The 18,076-nt window shown below is 41.3% G+C and overlaps 1 protein-coding gene across 2 annotated transcripts in view; it reads right to left on the bottom strand.

The window, feature by feature from the left end:
* The window catches only part of GOSR1 (golgi SNAP receptor complex member 1), a 32,311-nt gene that overhangs the window by 13,144 nt on the left and 1,091 nt on the right, over positions 1 to 18,076 (bottom strand). For both annotated transcript variants that reach the window (XM_035561010.2, XM_035561011.2), the window contains exons 3-6: positions 16,781 to 16,868; positions 16,468 to 16,575; positions 14,810 to 14,901; positions 14,323 to 14,397 (exon numbers count right to left, since the gene is read on the bottom strand). In XM_035561010.2, coding sequence (XP_035416903.1) covers positions 14,323 to 14,397; positions 14,810 to 14,901; positions 16,468 to 16,575; positions 16,781 to 16,868 — 363 coding nt within the window. The remainder of the gene's footprint in view (positions 1 to 14,322; positions 14,398 to 14,809; positions 14,902 to 16,467; positions 16,576 to 16,780; positions 16,869 to 18,076) is intronic.

Below are 18,076 nucleotides of genomic sequence, written 5' to 3'. Positions count from 1 at the left end.
AGAAGACGAGCGATTTTTCTGTACTCACTACTCTTTGCAGTTTAAGGAGGAAATCAACCTGAGGGAAGCAAGTTTTATATAGTACTGCATATTGCTTCCAGCATTAAACTGGGAATTATTGCTGCCCAACTAAAAGGGTTAAAGGGGCACGACAAAGGGCATGACCATCCTCATCCTCTATCCTCTGCATCCCAAGAGCTTTGCCAACTCACGAAGGGGAGGTCTCAGGAGCAGCAGCCTGACCTGCAAGATTTCGTCACGCTCAGCAGCCTGGAGACCCCCTGGCAGATCAGCAAGCTGCACAGTGTGTGCGTGGAACCTGCTCGGGGGGGGGGAGATGCTGATGGAACATCCCTGTTTGTCTGCGGGAGGAGCGACAGCTCCCAAGTTGCTATTTCTGACTAGTCCATGGCTTGAAGTTTGGAGACAGCACAGAGCACTAAAAATATTTTGCCCAGGTTTGAGTTGAGAGGGACTCAACTGGGGCAGCAAACACTGAAAACACAAACTGGAGCATTTCGTTCTGCTCCCCAAACGAAGCCAGGCTCCAAAGAGTCAAATCAGCTGCAAGTTAATCGGTTTAATGAAATAAAACTGTTTTCACTCACTGTGTGGTACGTATTGCTGCAAGTACAGAGAACTGAAACACCAGAGGTACGCGCACAGAACGAACACAACCAGCCACAAGTCTCACAGGATCTGATGCTGTCCCCAGGTCAGCAGAACAGAAAAGCAATGCCTTAAAGGTTTCTGTAATTGCTCAATCTCAGATGCACAATTAAACTGAGAATGCGATTTCTGTACACACATACCATCTCTAACATACTAGTGTATTGCGTGGTCAGTGCACAATAAGCCACAAAGCCACCCAAACACAGACTGATGAGCAAAAATGTTCCACAAGAATGCACTAATTTTAAAAAGTTTTTTTTTAAAAAGTATTAGTAACAAGAAGAGTTATCAGATGTGTAGCCAAAAATAAAGTGCACATTCAAATTCTGTGGAACAAAACATTGACATAACAGTCCTGTTGTTTTTTTTTTTAAAAAAAAAAAATCCTTCCCTAGAAAAATCAGCAGCAGTGATTTGTCCATTTAACTGATGAAATTACCATACTTTCATGTTGGTGAACTGAAGACGACAGGGAAGTTGAACACAATCAGAGACCTTAAGTGAACCAGGATGTTCTCCAAGATTTCCAGAGCACAAAAACTAGGCCGGTCACTTTTCAGCAGAGACACTGCTATTTATCTTATATATAGCAGTAGTTAGGCAGTCTTATTACTTAATCAAAGAAGTAAATCCAAAAAGTATTTAAAGCTTCAGCTTCAATCATACTGCATTATTTTGTTTATATGTGCGATACACATGTATAAAAATAAAGACTTAAATGTGGCTATCTGTAAGATGCTGACAAGTAGAAGTTAGTAATATGTACAAATATCTCATGCCAACAAACATCTCAATACCAACAAACAAATTAGATGTGAATGCCATCACGAGACATTTAACTGGTACTTGTAGTCACAAGATTGATGACTCTCCACCTATGTGGCAGTCACACCAACCATTTAAAAGGATGAGCTGCATGTGAATTTTCTTCAGAACGACTGCTACACAGGTAAGGGCAGATTGAACTCACTGACATATTCCACTTAAATAAATAGCTGCAAAGGACAGAGATTTACCAAGCACATCTTTCATTATGTTCTTCCTATATCATCTTTTGAAGGCCCTAAGAGTACGCCCCAAAAAAGGCTCCGCTTGCGAGCCTCCAGCAGGTGTACAAACTCCTGCAAAAAGTGACAATGCCACCATCTATGCATTTTCCTGCTCCTCAGCTGCCGAGAGATTAAGAGGCATTTTGTTCACTGAAATTTTGGTAAAGACAGCGTGAGCAGGAGCGACGTTTTTCAGTAAAAATCCATGCATCACAATCCTTTACACTTTTGTTGAACTTAGCGCTTCCTGAAAAAGCTGAGTTTAAGCTTCTTCTTAGGCAATAACGTTCTTCTAAGGGCAATAACGTGCACTCACACAGCATCTGAGTCTTTCAAAGCTCTTGGCAAGTGCTCACTTACAGCGATATCCAGAGAGAAGCAGGCACTTGTTTCATCATCTTACAGCTCCCAGTTACTGAAAACAACAGCAGGTTTCAGGAAGACCGGGAGCCCTGGAGACTGAGGGGCCCAGAGACCCAAAGCAGCACCAAGGTGAGATGAGTACAGAAGAAGTTTGTGAATCTCTACGTATTAATATCCCGTTTCACATAAATAGTTGTTATAAACAACATTCCTGTGGACATTACCTTACGAACCTCCAAGCCAGCAAACGGTTGTTCTGGGCAATATTAACGTGAGCTGCCATATGTTTCAATAAGCTATGCGTTTTCACCTGTCGAGGCATATGGCACTTGGACAAAGTCGTTTAAAAATACTATACGAAGGGAATGCTCAAGGATGCTGAGGTAATCACCTGCTATAATAAAGGGCACAAATCCAACAGCAGCCATCACACATATGGAATAGCCAGGCCTCGGTGCAACTGTTATCTTCAGGAAAGATTGTGCAGTTCATCATTTAAGTATGCAGACAGCTACGTTAATCCAGAGGAAAAATTAAGTAAAATACGCTTCTAGGATAGACAAATATGTCCACTACATCGAGCTTTTGAAAATAAAGAAAGCATTTCATTTCCTTTTTTATTTTCTTTAAACAAACCTCCATGGCAGTAGTTACAATCGAGTAATTCAGATGATTACTTAGGTGAGGACTGGGCTTCTCCCACACCCACAGATCTTACAGCTGACTTACTAGTAGATACCTAGTACCCGAACTTGTCAGAGAAATAAGATACAGCTCTACGGCTCCTCGCACACCACTCATTGCACAATGCACTTTAATCCCTTCAGATAAAATTAAGGGCAATGAATTTCAGGACCAACATTATAGCAAAGAATAACTCACTGCAAGATTAATCAATAGCCTTAGCTCTCTCAAGCTGCTTGCACTAAATCTTTTTTATTTTCACGGTCCTGGATCAGCAGGCAACGTGGAGCTTTAAGGAATGCAAATATCACAGAACATACCTGATACTCTAACACAAATACACAGGCTATGATGAAGCAAATCAGACTTGTACAGTCCGTTATTTCCGCCATAACCATTCCTATCTCACAAGTGAAACACTGGGCATATACACACAAAAAAAAAACGCTCCAACTCACGTTTTTGCTTGCTATCAAGATTCCGTATAACTGAACGCATTCAAAAGATCATTAAGCTCTTTACATTTTTAGAATACATTTTCTTCCTGTGACAATGAACAAGATATTCCAGATTTGATAAGGTTCATATCAAGCTTGCTTCTCTTTAGTGTCCAAGAGAGCAAATTTCGCTGGAGCTGCTTAGCTCGTTCGGACAGCCTCCCACAGCTGCTAATGAAGACAAAAATTGTGGCAGAAGCCTACTCATTGTCTGGCATCCAACACAAGAGAATGATGAGAGAAAAAAACTGAAGATATACAACACCCAAAGAGAGAACAATTTATAGTAGAGGACCATGTAAACAACACAAAATTCACTGCCATGTTTTTAGTAAAGAGCAGAGGGAGCACCTGCCAGGAGTGCACGGCATACAGCAGCAGAGGAAGAAGAACACGTCTGCCTACAAAGTAGGCATCTTAAATTTCTAGAACGAGAAGAGCAGATTGGCCAAAAAATGAAGACTTGATGTAAAATGGGTACTGTTTGGGATGAACAGCTTGTGTACAAAAACCCTTCTGAAAGCAGAGATAGAAAAGTTTGAGTACCTACACAAACTGCCATCTCCTGCGGGTTCCCTTTGTACGTTAATTAGGGCACAAATCTGGATGCTACAGAGATGCGATGTTTTCACACTATCTGTTGCAGGAGCCAAATGAGAGAGTCTACAACAATCAAACAAAATCCAGCACAAGCCTGAGCATTAAGTCAATGTATAGATTTGCCCCAAAAGAACAAATTGCTAACAGCATCACACTTGCAAGCTCTAAGCATATAAGCAAGCTTATTTCTGCAGATCATTGTACTGGGCAGTGTGACGCTCAGCAATCACTTTCAAGAAGAAACAGGAGTAGCTGCAACATTGGAAAAGAAAAAAAAAAACACAATAGCACATCACCACGTTGCTTTTAATCAATACAAGCAATTTGTTAGATCTACAACGAATGGCACTGGAACATAATCCATCGCTCTAGGCAGAAGTTAACCAACATAATTTGGTGTTGAATTTCCTTCCAGATGCCCCATATATACCTTGTACACGAGCAAACAACGTGCAAGAGGTTAGAGACAGGCTTTTCACAGCAGGCAAGAAGCTGACAAAGGATTTCCAGGAAAATAAACTAGGGGCTGATAAAAAAAAAAATCATTAAAGCTGGACTCCTAGCTACACCACTGAGTAAATACCTCACCAGCTGAACAATTACAGCAAGAAGAGCCTTTTGAATTGGAACTTAAGCTAACACACACCTTCTCTGCAGCTAACATCTGCAATCATGTCTACGCATGGACTGCAACTAATAAAAAGATTATTTTTTCTAACTCTGTTTAAAGAACGATTTAAGGGATGCAAACGAAAATTAGGGTAAGCCCTCCCCTTAGGGTGGAGTTGTGAGTTGCTTGAACCCAGGGATCCACCTTCACACACAGGTTGTTTCTCCTGGATATCCAAATGGTCTGCGTCTCCACTGAGCTCCGTGGACTTGTCTGCGAACTATCAACAGAGCAAATAAATGTTTCTGCAAAAAGAGGAGTTAGCCAAGAAAGCTCTTTGGCACACAGAGAGACTCCTGGGGAGAGTGCCTGATGTTTGAGCTTCCCAGGAGGGCGAGTAACAGCAATACTTCTTCCTTTAAAGCAGATCTGTAAGGAAGTAAGAGGCTTCTCGATAATCTGCAGTATACAGTTCACCCAAAGTTAAAAACCTAAAATGACAACAGCTCCCACCAGCTCAATGAGGCGCAGCAGCTGGCTGCCTACTAGTAAGCTTAAAACCAATGCCAGGATGGCACCAACGGCCACGTAACGAAGTTTCTAGAGGCTGTCTGTTCACGGTTGTGAAAGTTCCTGGACAGACTGACCCTCCCGTGTAATTGCTCCATATTACCCATAGGAACAAAGTTAAATGAACGGAGAGGGGCAGGCCTTACTGTAAGTCATTATCAGTAACCACAACTGTCAGAACGGTTCCAGTAACTTACTAATGGACTATATCGGCATTTCCTCACATTTTACTTGCTGCATGCAGAACTAGCATCCAGCAGCAGTGCTGCGTCCATTATTTCCTCTGGTTTAAAAGATATAATTTAGATTATGCCTTTAAGCAAGGGGAAAAAGCTCAAAACCCAGCAACACCTGTGAGCGCACACAAGAACAGTTTTCCATGCACAACACTGATCTGACAGAAGAAAAGATGATCTCTACCAAGATAACCTGTCAGTACTGGTTTGTTGTGCACACAGAGAAGAGGTAGATAACATGAATTACAAGAAACACAAGCTGCTTATAATCCGTAATATAACAAAAAAAGTTGCGCCACTTTCCTAGCTCTGTCTTTTTTGTCTCAAGCTAGACAAAGCTAGAAAAATACTCACACGTTCTTAAGTAAAGGGGGAGAAGACAACACAAAGGAGAACATCTTCCAGAAGAGCCCCACCCATGTAAACCTTTGCATTTAGTATCTTAATGTCTTTCTAATTTCCAGTGAAGGCAGCACAGAAACGAAGAGAGTTATCCATGAGATGACAACCCAGTTTTATTTTAGTACAAAGCCCTAAAATACACATTGGTTTTCTGCTTCCTAACTTTGCATTCCACCTGCTGTGGCTTTGATGTTTTTTTGGTAGGTGTAGAAAGCTGTAAGGCTTTCATCTAGGGCTCGGCCAAAGTACCTACCGCTAGAAGTACCTACCTGTTCGTTATGCTTCAGAATATGATTCTTAGAATTGTATAGTTAACAACATACTGAACTTCTGTGGTTTAAAATTTAAAGCGCATGCTACACTTAACCCATCTGAGGTCTAAATTTAAGATGCAATTCATTAATCTATCAACGGTTTTCTTCCGACCCAATTTCACTGCTTGCCTTTTTAAGACTGAACAGGATGCATTCTTCCAGGAGTGAGTGTACTCAGTACAAACAAGTCTCTCAAGCGACAGCAAAGCACTCTGCATCCTTCACTTGACAGCAAAACAAGGACCTTGAAAGGTTCTACGCAATATTGTCTTATCGGGGTAAGACAGGCATACTTGGATGGGTTTGTATCTAGTTCTGCCCATCAGTATGGATTTAAGAGAAAGAATCCTCAGAAGGTGGGAGCTGATGCTTCGTATCAAGCCGCTAGTAAAGCAACACGCTGGGACATCTGCATAGCCTGCCAAACAGCAGCTGAGAATGAGGAGAACTTCATTCTGAGGCATTACTACAGAGGTTCAAATTCAATAAAATCAAGAGTGACATTAATACAGTCATATGATAACTTCCAGGTTCCACTTCAAGAATCCTAATGACCAAAGCACAACCAGCTCTGTTAAGTATCTACCTCTAATAACTCACACAAGAGGTGTACGCCTCAGGAATATTTCCAAATATCCAAACCAACATTTCTTCTGGCCTAATATAAGCATTCCTAAGGAGGAGAGAAGACCGTAATCACAACGGCAGAAAAAGATGTCCATCTGGAAGCCACCAGATTTTCCTGAAGACGCTTGTTTCATAAATCATTTCTGCAGGGAATTTCTGCATTATGAATGCTTTCTCTAACAATAGAAGTATCTGGCATATACTTGTCTTCATTTTAAAGTGTTTTTCAACCCATAACCGGGGATTTTAACATGTTCTTTAGCTAGAAAATTATTTATACTATACGCATTACTGTTGTGACTATATGTGAAAAAACATACAGCACTTACTGAGAATAACTAGAGCACTGTAATCATTGGTGGCAGCTCCTCTGAAATATGAACTGATTTAATCATTTTAAATAAACTATACAAAAGACATTCTCTCCAACTCCACAACTGTTGATTCTGTTCAAACAAGGCACCTACTTTTCAGAATCAACCCATGCAAGATGCATTTCAGTACTTGTCAAAGTCCTAATTTCAATACCGACCTTGGGGGGGAAAGCTGCCCTAGTTAAGAAATGGTGTTTAAAGGAAAGCTAAAAGCAAATAAAACATGCATCACTGCCTTGTTTATTTCTGAAACAAGCAACTAGCTTCAGAAGCGCACACAGGGCTCTGAAGTTTGAAGTGTGGTTTTATATCCCTCCCTCTCCCCAAATCGAGGGCACAATGTTGTTTCTAAAGTGAAGCCCAGAACCAAGAACATGAGCAGAGCTTTAGTCTCCCACTACCCTTTGTTCGTGATGTATGCAGGTAATATTTCATAACTGTGTTGCGAGGGTTTGTCCTTAGTTTCTGCAGACATCTGTGAAGACCTAGGATACTTTTCAGGCTCTTTCCTGGGGTACATGGAAATTCATGCATAAGCTTTCACATTTTATACAGGTGAAAAACAAAAAATGGGTTTTGAGGCTCTCAGTGCTAACGTCTGTTTGCATCCTTTGTCACCTGCATAATTCAATTTAACAGCTCATTTAACTCGGTACTGGAATCCATAAAGGAAGTCCCCAAATTGGGTTTTGTGCATGTGGTGTTTTCTCCTTATAATAGTATCACAACAGCCACAAGTGTCAGGGAATTTATTGATGACAGAATTTATAAAGCAATCTAACTATAAGGAAAGCTTGCAAATAAACCTCATGAGACTAATATAATCTTTGTTTTAGTGTTTCTTGTTTGTTTGTTTGTTTTCTGAAGTCCTAAATATAGCAAGAGAAGATGAAAAACACTACAAGCTTTTAGTCTAATGAAGCTCAAACTATCTTTTAAAGGGAAAACCTCTTTTAAATCCCGATGTGCTAGGCTGGTTTTCATATTCTTTTATAAAATTATTTATAAATAGTAATGACACCCAGGAGAGCATCTTCCTTCATTGCCTGCAGCCTTTGAGCCTCCCCAAATTCTCATTAAACCACTTCAATGACTTGCTCATGCAGTCATATTACGCTCACACAATAAGCAATAAAGTGTCTTTGTTGCAGGAGACTTGAACTGCCTCCCTCATTGAGAAATATTTACTATTAAAATGAGAAAACAGATAATTTGTGCTCAGTTTGGCTTTGTGGATAAGCATCATGTGAGATGCACGAGTCCTGTATTCAGTCTGGGGCTGTTACCCAGGAAGGCGATCCAGCTGCTCATGAAGTGGCCCTGTGTCATCCTGCCATAAATTACCAAGAGACAGAGGTTCTGCCAGCAGGCTGGGAAATAAAACCCATTCAGCCCCATGCAGAAACCAGGCTAAGGGAAGGAATCACTGGTGCGTAACTGCAATTGAGAAAACTGCAGCACTAGGAGACAGCAGAAAGGGAAAACAGAATGGGATTTTGAAAGAGAAACACAATAGCAGTTGTTGCGCATCTTTAAGTAAGCTCTTGTGATACCACAGAAGGTCCTTTGCTCAAATCCCTTCCTTGAAGACCATTTTATTTGTGCTGCCTCTCAGATAGCACGTACACCCCTACCCAACAAGTCAGCGTGGCAGGGATCCACAGCTCCATTTCAGTGAGTCTGGTGGCAGCAGGGTGATTGCCGCAGTCGCCCCGACTGCCTTGCAGAGGCACTAGCACGTACTTTTACAGCGATTGCTTCCCAACTTTCCTTATTCCAGAAACAAAGAAAAGGCGGCAGCGCTACTTAATTGCATTCGGGAAAACGGTGACACAGCTCTGCTAGAGCTCTGGCAGTTAATCACCAGCAGAGAAACATTTTAACCTAGATTCCTCCCTCTCCTCTCCCCTTGCACCTTCCAGTTGGCCGGACAGAGCACTGCAGCCTTCTGTAACTATCACACAGCAAGCATGCAGCCAAATCGCACCTTTCTCAGGGCTTCCTGGCAACCAGTCCAAGCCGAGCTCATAGTATGGATTGTCCTCTCGTAGCAGATCTATTTTGTTTCTTTCGTAGCTGCTATAAAGCGGGGAGAGTTATTAATTATAAAGCGCTGCTTCAGGTAAAATCTGTATTAAGAGGACGGAGCAACGAGAACACCACATTCTGCTTTGACATGAAGAAAAAATAAGTTTTTCCCGAAGATGCAAGTTGAGCAATTAAGAAAACCCTTACTGGGCCTGAGCAAAGCGGAGCTCAGCAGTTCTGGGGCTGCAGAGCCGGCAGGCAGCAGGCACCCAGCACAGAGGTTCATCGCGCTCCTCCCTCCCCGCTGCTTCCCCAACCACCTTGGGAAGGCAAAAGGAATTGGCAAAATAGGTGTTTTACCCCACAGTCTCTCTCTCCAGGAGAAGACGAAGGAGATGCAGTGGAGAACTGCGCCAGCTGGAGCAGCAGCTGCCCAGGCACCTGCGTGCCCCCCCGCCACCGGAGGCGAGGCTCCAATGTCGCAGAAGGGGTGACAACAGCAGCTTTTAACCCAGCTCTGAAGGGCCCCTGAAGCAACCTGAGCAGCAGAAGTACAGTGAATGGGAATCGTGTGCTGGCGTGAGGAGCAGAGCGGAGTAAAAAAAATAAAAGGAAATTAAGTCAAGGTAGAAAACTGGCAGTTTTCTCCACGGTGTGCTTATAACCGAAACCTTTTTAAGGTGCCTCAGCATCTCAGTAAGCTGGCTTCTTTGTGCCAATCAGTACTGAAGTGACCATTTGTGAGCAACATGGATATTAAGAGAGAAAAAAGGTCACAAAGTCACTCCCGCTATTAAGATCTGGGCTGTATTAGGAATAAAGTTTGAAAGCGGTTTCCCGGTGATTATTCTCTACTGAATGCGGCCATCTCTGTGCAAACAACAACAGGAAATTTGATATAGTTCTGTGGAAAAATGAAATGCAATGGTAGTAACAGTAATATTCAGTACTTCAGAGTGCTTCACACACATGAAGTGATGCACAAACATTAATTTACCCTAAACATCTCCCTGAGCCAGGTATGTATTATTTATAGCACCATTACACAACTGCTGCACATTCCCCTATTTCTTCTGCTCACTTCTCTCCTTCCTCTTTTCCCTTTCCCATGCAGAACACCTCCCTCTTCGATCTGTTTGCTCTCCTCCCACTCTGCCTCAAAGCTTCGCACCCACCTACGCGGGCACCCCTGCCCTTTGTGCTCGCAGTGCTGCAGGTTACAGGACTCACACGGCTGCTTTATGTCCTCGGCTGGTCTGAAGGCTGTGCAGGTGCCCCTCGTCTCACCACACCACTTACAGGCTCCACACTAAGCTGAAAAAATCCTTACTGGATAGACCGATGGTCTGCAGAGCAGCGCACACCAGGAAGACAGAGTCACCTGGCAACTAAAATCAGCTCACGGCATCTGCACCAGCACAGGCACCACCAGCACTTCTCTCGGGAAAGGACAAACTCCTGGTTTTTGAGAACTGGAGCTGAGCGGCAAAGCTACAATGACAGAACAAATCCTGCGATGACAGAACAAATCCACTACAGCAAAAGCTGATGACCACTAAGTGCTTCGTCCAGTTGTACACAGAATTCATCATGGACAATAAGATCTGCAATTTCTACCGAAATCTTGGAAACCTCCAGCACTTTTTACACCAATTCACCGGTGCCATCACCTGAAATGACACCAATCACAAACAACACAAGTACCGACGTGGGGGAAGACATTTCGCTCACACACACACACTATATTGCAAATTTAATCAAAAGCATTAGTTCTTTATTTGCTGACTTAGGCTATAGCTCATCAATTTCTGCAGAACTTCTCAGGGCAAACACTGAGCTGACAGGACTCCTTCCTCTGAGGCAGCACTTTTCAGAGCAGTTCACAAACTGCAAAGCCAGATCTATTAATCAAAATTCCTGATTCCTTTAGATGGAAAAGGGTATTACAAGAAAAAGAATTACTTGTTTACTTCCCCAGCTAAAAGCACACAAAGACATTCACTGAACTGCGCAGTGCTGAGGGAACAAATATTCAGAAATCAACTGCAGCCATTGCTCTGCTAGATTTGGTATTTCTTTAAACATCTGACATGCCAAAAGACCTGAGGTATTAGGCAAAAATATTAACAGGGCATCGATATGCAACAAGAACTGTCTTCTTGCCTCTTTTTAATTAACAGGTATTACACTTATTATTAAAAAAAAGTAGGCATTCGTGGTTCTCTCTCCAGAGGTAGCAGAACTACCCCTGAACTGCCTGCACAGAAATAAAAGCTGCAAAGTGAGAGACTCGGAGACTTCACATCTCTCACCCACAGACAATAAAATTCCCAACAAATCTGCCTTCCTAACGAAGCTCAGAATCATAAAACAAGCTGAGCCAGCAGTGAAGCCCTCGGCTGAAGAGAAGCACAGGGACGCAGCGTGCTTCCTGCCAGCCTCCCAGGAGGGGGGGGAGCAGAGCAGAGCCCCCAGGCTCGCCCCAGTCCAGGAGCTGCCCGGCAGTGCCATGCTCCTGCTGCCCTCGAGCACAGCCCGCTCGTGCCAGCGGCGCTGACGCAGCAGCCGGCCTCACCCAGGGGATGCGAATCCAGATGGATGCTCGAACCCGCTTGTGGGTGGCAGAGCCATACCAAGGGCTTGCACAGCGCTGCAGCAATTCCCTGGGTGCTTGATATGTGCCTGATCCCTTTACTCACCGAATTTTGGTACTCAAATTTTATTTATTAAACACAATTATCTACGTACGTAAAAATAAGGCAGCTTCTCCTTCATTCTTGCTATTTCCAGAAGAGAGGATGTTCAAAATGGGGCGGAAATATAAAAAGGCAGATGTAGGTAAAAGCAGAGACCCAGCTTCTCCCCCAAGACCCTCCCAGAGAAAAGCTTTCTGGCTCCCCTCCCTTCACTCCCGGGTAAGACACCACCACAGACAGCACCGCCACGACTGCCAGCATGCTTTTTAAAGAGCACCCACAGAAAATGACGCCAAGAAAAACTCAAGTTTACGCTCGTCCTGTCTCATGTGGTGGCGCACAAGGAAAAAGGCTGACAGACGAGGCTGGTACTCCACGCTGGGCTAACAGCTCCTCCACTCCCCATTAGCAGATCACGGAATAAATATGTAACAGGCCATAGCACTTCATATCATCAATTAAGCAGGGTCACAACCAGTGAACACTCCAGTGCTCAGTATGAATCCATCGCTCCCGCGGCATTATTTCATTACTTTGCAGCACATAATGACACACTCGCACAGGGCGTGTTCCCACCTCCAAGCTCTTTTCAGAGGTTTCACAACTTCACTAAAAATACGTATTAATTCTTACCGTTGTGCCTTTGTGACCATTTATATACATTGCCTAGCTCTGTCAATTAGTCCAGCACCATGATTTACTGCACTGCAAATGCCTGACGTTTCAAAACTCATACAAGGCTTGTCAGCTTACCCTAGGAGCACGTCTGGTATAATTTGCCAGCTCCTGGTTATTTCTTGGGACCTTTTGCTAGCTTTTACAGTTTTTTGGCATTCATAGCTCACTAACTCTTTCTCTGAAAAAAAATATGTTGAATCCCTTTAATAATTTCCTCTGTCAGCATCTGTTTCTGAACTTACACAGATTCTCAATTGTACAGTTTTAAACACCTTGTAGGCTTTGATTTCTCACCCTGGTTGTCTTCTACCCCAGATTTCTTCATGCCCCTTAGTTATCTCCAAAATGCAGTGCTGTTCCATGATTAGTTTTGTGCCTGTTTCCTAAAGATCCTCAGCTTGCATTCATTTCTTGTTTCCTTTTTCTCAATGTTGTGTGTTTTTTTGAAGTCTTGACATTTTCAAATTGTCACCTAGAATATGTTTTAACTGTTTCTAAAACAGCCTATTTTTCATGCATTTTTATCCTAAAAACATACTGGAGACTGTTTAAAGAGATCAAAGTGACCAATGCTTCAAAGAGTGCTATTCTCAATTTCTAAAAACATCTGCCAGATAATGTTTACAAAATGTTTTAAACTTTCCTCTTTTTAAAACAGTGCACTCAGAGGAACATGGGCTTTTATGTAACTCCAGAAATATTTAATTTGTAGCTTTACAAAAAATACCAAATGTAAAAAAAAGTATTTACTACCCTTCAAAAAGAAAAAAAAAATCACAACATCTAGAAAGAATCCAGTTTACTTTGAACAATCTATGTCAGTTAATCTAAGTACAACGTTTCAGATAACAATCATCTCCAAAATACTAAGCCTGTTTGTTTGTTTTCCTGATCATCCATGTCTAATAACAAATTCAACCTAACCAAAGTCGTAATTCAAGCTTTAAATTAATTTATCTCAAAGTTCTACAGATATTTAAGAAAACTGAGGATGGTAGTGGTAAGCCATAATCTTAAGTTTTGGGTTTTAATTTCCTGTAAAAGCTCTTTGTGCAGTTCCAACTGGAAAATAAAGTTCTTAAAGCACATTTGAAAAAGCCACAGGTAATTCTTGTTTATAATGAAAGCCTGCCCTCTTGTGTAAGGTTGGAGTTTAGCATGACTAGAGTCAAGAACAGAGACACGAAGATCGGTGCTACTCCTCGAGTATACATCCTGACGGTACAGAAAACAAACCTTCCAGCACTCTCTGTGTGCTGCTTTTGCTGTGTGGGGAATGTACAAACAAGCTACTCATAATCTAATGCTATCTGCAGCAAGAATAAAAAGAAAGCACTTTCTGCTTTGCTTTTTATCTTGGCCAATAAGATAGAGTCAATTTCTAAATATTTAAATGTGACTGATTTTGGAATTAGTCCCTTCCATAACCTTTGGTACACATTCAGTACAAACAAACAAACAAAAAAAGTTCTTTGCTACCTAACACTGACAAATAAAGCGGAAGAAACAGGACAACAGCTAACTCACCGTGACTTTCACTTTTGTTTAACCCTTATCCCAGTTAGTATACTGTAAAGGCATCTACCTTCTAATGAAGAGAGGAGGCCAAGTGACTTGGGAAAGCCCACAGAAGACAACAAAAGTCAGAGTGCTGACAAGATCCTAAAGCTGAAGTCACTGAAAACTACCATGACTACTACCAACTATACACATCTTACGGTGAGCATGAGCAACAAACGTTTATCCAGCTGTGTAAGTAGCAGCACTGTTGCAGAATACACAGTGCAAGGCATTCATCAGGGGCATTTTCTAGAAAAGGACGAAGTTGTCATCCACGCTTTGGATTAAGTAGGTTTTATCCCCCAGAAAAGTTAGGCACCTCCAATGTAAGTAAATGTGCAAGTTAAACAAGTAACACCTACTTTCGAAGGTGCTCGTGTTCTTTCAGGAATAGTTCTGTTCTTCTGTTATTCACACCAGAGCCACTTTTATATGATCTACATGAAAAAAATAAAAATAAAAATTGGAAGACTTTTTCTCCAGAGGCTTTTCAGTAGATATTATTAACCAACTCGCATGCATATCATGCTTTGTTACTCTGAAATGACCAAACAGGAAAGCTCCAGTCATGCTAAGACATTTTTGAAGTGATTCAGCATAGCTTAATAGTTTTACTTTAAAAAAATGAATTCCTTTTCAAAGTTAAAACACACAAACAAAAAAAACATATTGGAATCTCATCACAAACTTAATAAGAGTTGTGAATTCAAATACTTTTTTTTTTTTTTTTGCTTTGTTCAGAGCACAGATGATTAACCCAAGCCAAGTAATCTCCTCCTACAGGAAAGTACCGCCTTCTCCCTCCCAGTGCAGGCCCATGCCATTGCTGGAACACACGCTACAACTTACTCAATATCTTTTCGTACTGATCCCAACAGATTTTCCCTTTCTCGTATCGCCAAAAAGTTCGCTTTGGTTTTGTGGAATTCATGAGTGTAATCCTGTAATAAAACAATTAGTCCAAAATTAGGGTCGTGGGATCATGTTAACAAAACAAGATTCTCAAGTAAGATCCAACCATCTTTTAAAATGTTAGCTATTCTCTAACAAGAAGTGTAAGAGAACTTTATTAAATTAACATCAAAACTGCTTGGAAATTAATACAGAGTACTTTTAAAACTCACTTCTAGCTGCTGTATTTTGGTAGCTACAGCTAAGGTCACAGTGGAAGATCCACTGTTAAGTTCTTCTCCCAATTTCACACATCTTCAGCTTTCTGCTGAATTATCAATTTGTGCTGGAATTTCCCATTACTGGTTGAATCCAAAACAACAGTAAAACCTACTGATTTGGTGTGGTGAGGATGCCCCTGGGTTTATGTAGTTAAGTTCCACTGAATGAGAAAAAAATTTCCTGAACAGCAAAAACAAAGATCTTCAAGTTGCAATTGTACAATTCAAAACATTTCAGGCAGCTTGAAAACCAATCCAATTGGTAACCGGCGTCCAGTACAACACCAAAATCATTGTAAACATTCAGCACTATTTTTCATATAAATACTCTAGCTTTTACAAAACACTGTTTTTTTTTAGTATTTTGTATTGTACTGATACCAAAGAGAAATTAAACTGTATACGGCTGCAGAGAACATACAAAGAACAGGCATTTTTAATATTACTATGCCACGAAAACATCACCAGTTTGAAACATGGCTCATTTAAACAGATTAGTAGCCTTAGCCATCACGTTTCCTTCAACTCCCTTTATCAGTTTGGATGGTTTTACAATCATATTTTCCTATCCTAAAAGTTGGAAGAAGCCACAGCCCAGTTTACATAGAACATCCACGTGATGTGTTGCAAAAACAAGTTGTATTCATTAACAGACTGCAAAACATCCCAAATACTCTTCACCATGACCAGACAGCAGCTAAAAGAGAGACCTGCACAGACTCAGTTCTACAATCAGTAGAAGCTTCCAAATGAGATCAACTTCCATATTCAAGATTTTCAACTGCCCTTTTTTTTTTTTTTTTCTTTTCCTCCCACCAAGCAGCCTCCTTGGGGCGGCTTTTCCTTTATCAGAGATTGCTGTTTGCAGTTAATTTTAGGTAACTAAACGCTAAAAAAACCCTGCATCTCAAAGCAACACAGCTTCATTATAATATTTTTATTTTATAAAGAAATCCAGCAGGAAGTAATGCTATGAATGCACAGATAACTGGATAAACAATCATACTCACAGTGCACTTATTGTTGAAATAAATATTTACACTCACTTGGAGAAGTTTGTTTCTACAAACATTTTCAGATCCTGTGCTTGCAACACATGTGAAGAAACTTTTATGTCAATAAATCAGACTTTTCGCTTGTTGCAGGTTAGGCACAATAAATACAGTATTCACAGAGACTCCTCCCAGCCAGTTGGCATCTGGAATGTGTTTGAGCATATGTACACAGTACATCCAAACTGAGATAAAACAAACAAGCACGCTGTGATACCAGCATTGCTAATAACTATTTCAACAAAGCAACAGAATAGAAGCAAGAAGGACAGGTGTTTGTTACCTGTAATATGTCTCTGTGACGCTGTAACGTATGCATTAGTGCAGCATTCAGGGATGGGACTCCTGCGCTGTTTGTGTATTCTGCCATTTTGTCATTTATTCCAGTAAGCTAGAAGGGAAAAAAAAAAAAAAAAGGCTTATTCTTGCAAGAAAGTTACAATGCATCAGATGAAGGAACTCCCCCTAACAACAGACGCACACTTTCAGAAACATTTCTCTATCACCCACTCTAGTACTTCATAAACATGCATCACAGAAAGCTGTACTGTAATACTTCCGAGGTGCCAAAGTAAAAATACAATAACCTGAGTTACCTTTCCCAGAAGCTGTTCAATCTCCACAGCCATGGTCTCAAACATTCTGTCCTGGCTTGACCCATTTAAGAGAGGAGTGGTGTCAGAGCTAAGGGGGAAAAAAAAAGAGCAGTTACTGAAATGTCCATCTTGCATCACCTGGGGAAAATGTAACCTCCCCTTGAAAGATACTCCTGACGCCAAACACTCGTCTACTACCAACCAGCACGTGCTTAGTACCAACACCCTTCCATCCCCAACTTTTAAGCTCAAGTTACTTTCTTATATTTTGGCACTAAGGAGCACTGTACTGTGGGTACGTTACACCAGCTACAGAAATACACTTTAGTTACAGTGCTAGGACAACCCACTGACCTGTTATGCAGACAAACGTTCTACACAGCAATGCACACCACCCGAATTATCACCATTTGTTTCATACAGCTCACCTTCCCTAGATTTTTTTCAGATAAACTAAAAACACAATGCAAAATCACACTGAAGCAAGAGAACAGCAGTACACCCCTTAGCATGCCAACCTGCAGACATACGACAGCTAACGCCTTTCAGAAACCGCTCTTTGTTTTGATTATCTATGGTAACTAGAGTAAGAGAGTAAAGTTTTGCAGAGGATGGCAAAATAAGTACAACAAGTAGATTACACAGCAAGTAATGTATGAGTTTTTTTTTTTTTTAAAAAAAAAAAAGACTAGGACTCTTGACTCAAGAGTAATGTGATCATTCTTGCGTTGCTCTCAGGCTTCCAGAACCAGAAATTCAGGGGAAGATTAAAAAAATTATTCAACCCTCCAGAAGCTTTATACCCAACCCACCAAGGTATCTGAGCTCTGAGAGCAAGAAATGTTCTCACACTTCAAACAAATGGGACCAGATTTGCTAAAGAAAGTAATGTTTACTCGAAAAGACAAAGAGCACATAAGGCTGCAGGTTTGTACCTATCAAGATATAACCTACAGCACTGAGAAGGATAAATGTGGAGTTAAGAAGAAAAAAAACCACACATACAGGCAGCAGTCACTCATAACTGATACATGATGTCGAGATCCACAATTAATAAGCAAAGAATAGCATTTTTAAAGACTGTGCACAGGGACAGAGAAGCTGATAATTACTGCTGTGGGACTGCAAAAAGGCCTCAAGGCTGCTGTTAAGCTGGAAAGAGTCGAAAAGTTTTATTATGCTAATTCTCCAGTGAAACATAAATCTACATAACGCAAGCAGAAATTATTCTGTTGTATGCACACATACGCACGTACCTAGTTTATTCATATGTTAATCTATACGTAGCTTTCACTA

The sequence above is a fragment of the Cygnus atratus genome, chromosome 20 (genome assembly GCF_013377495.2).
Source record: "Cygnus atratus isolate AKBS03 ecotype Queensland, Australia chromosome 20, CAtr_DNAZoo_HiC_assembly, whole genome shotgun sequence".
NCBI lineage: Eukaryota > Metazoa > Chordata > Aves > Anseriformes > Anatidae > Cygnus > Cygnus atratus.
The sequence above is the reverse complement of the archived record's forward strand: the minus strand, read 5'-3'. Positions and strand labels throughout refer to the sequence as shown.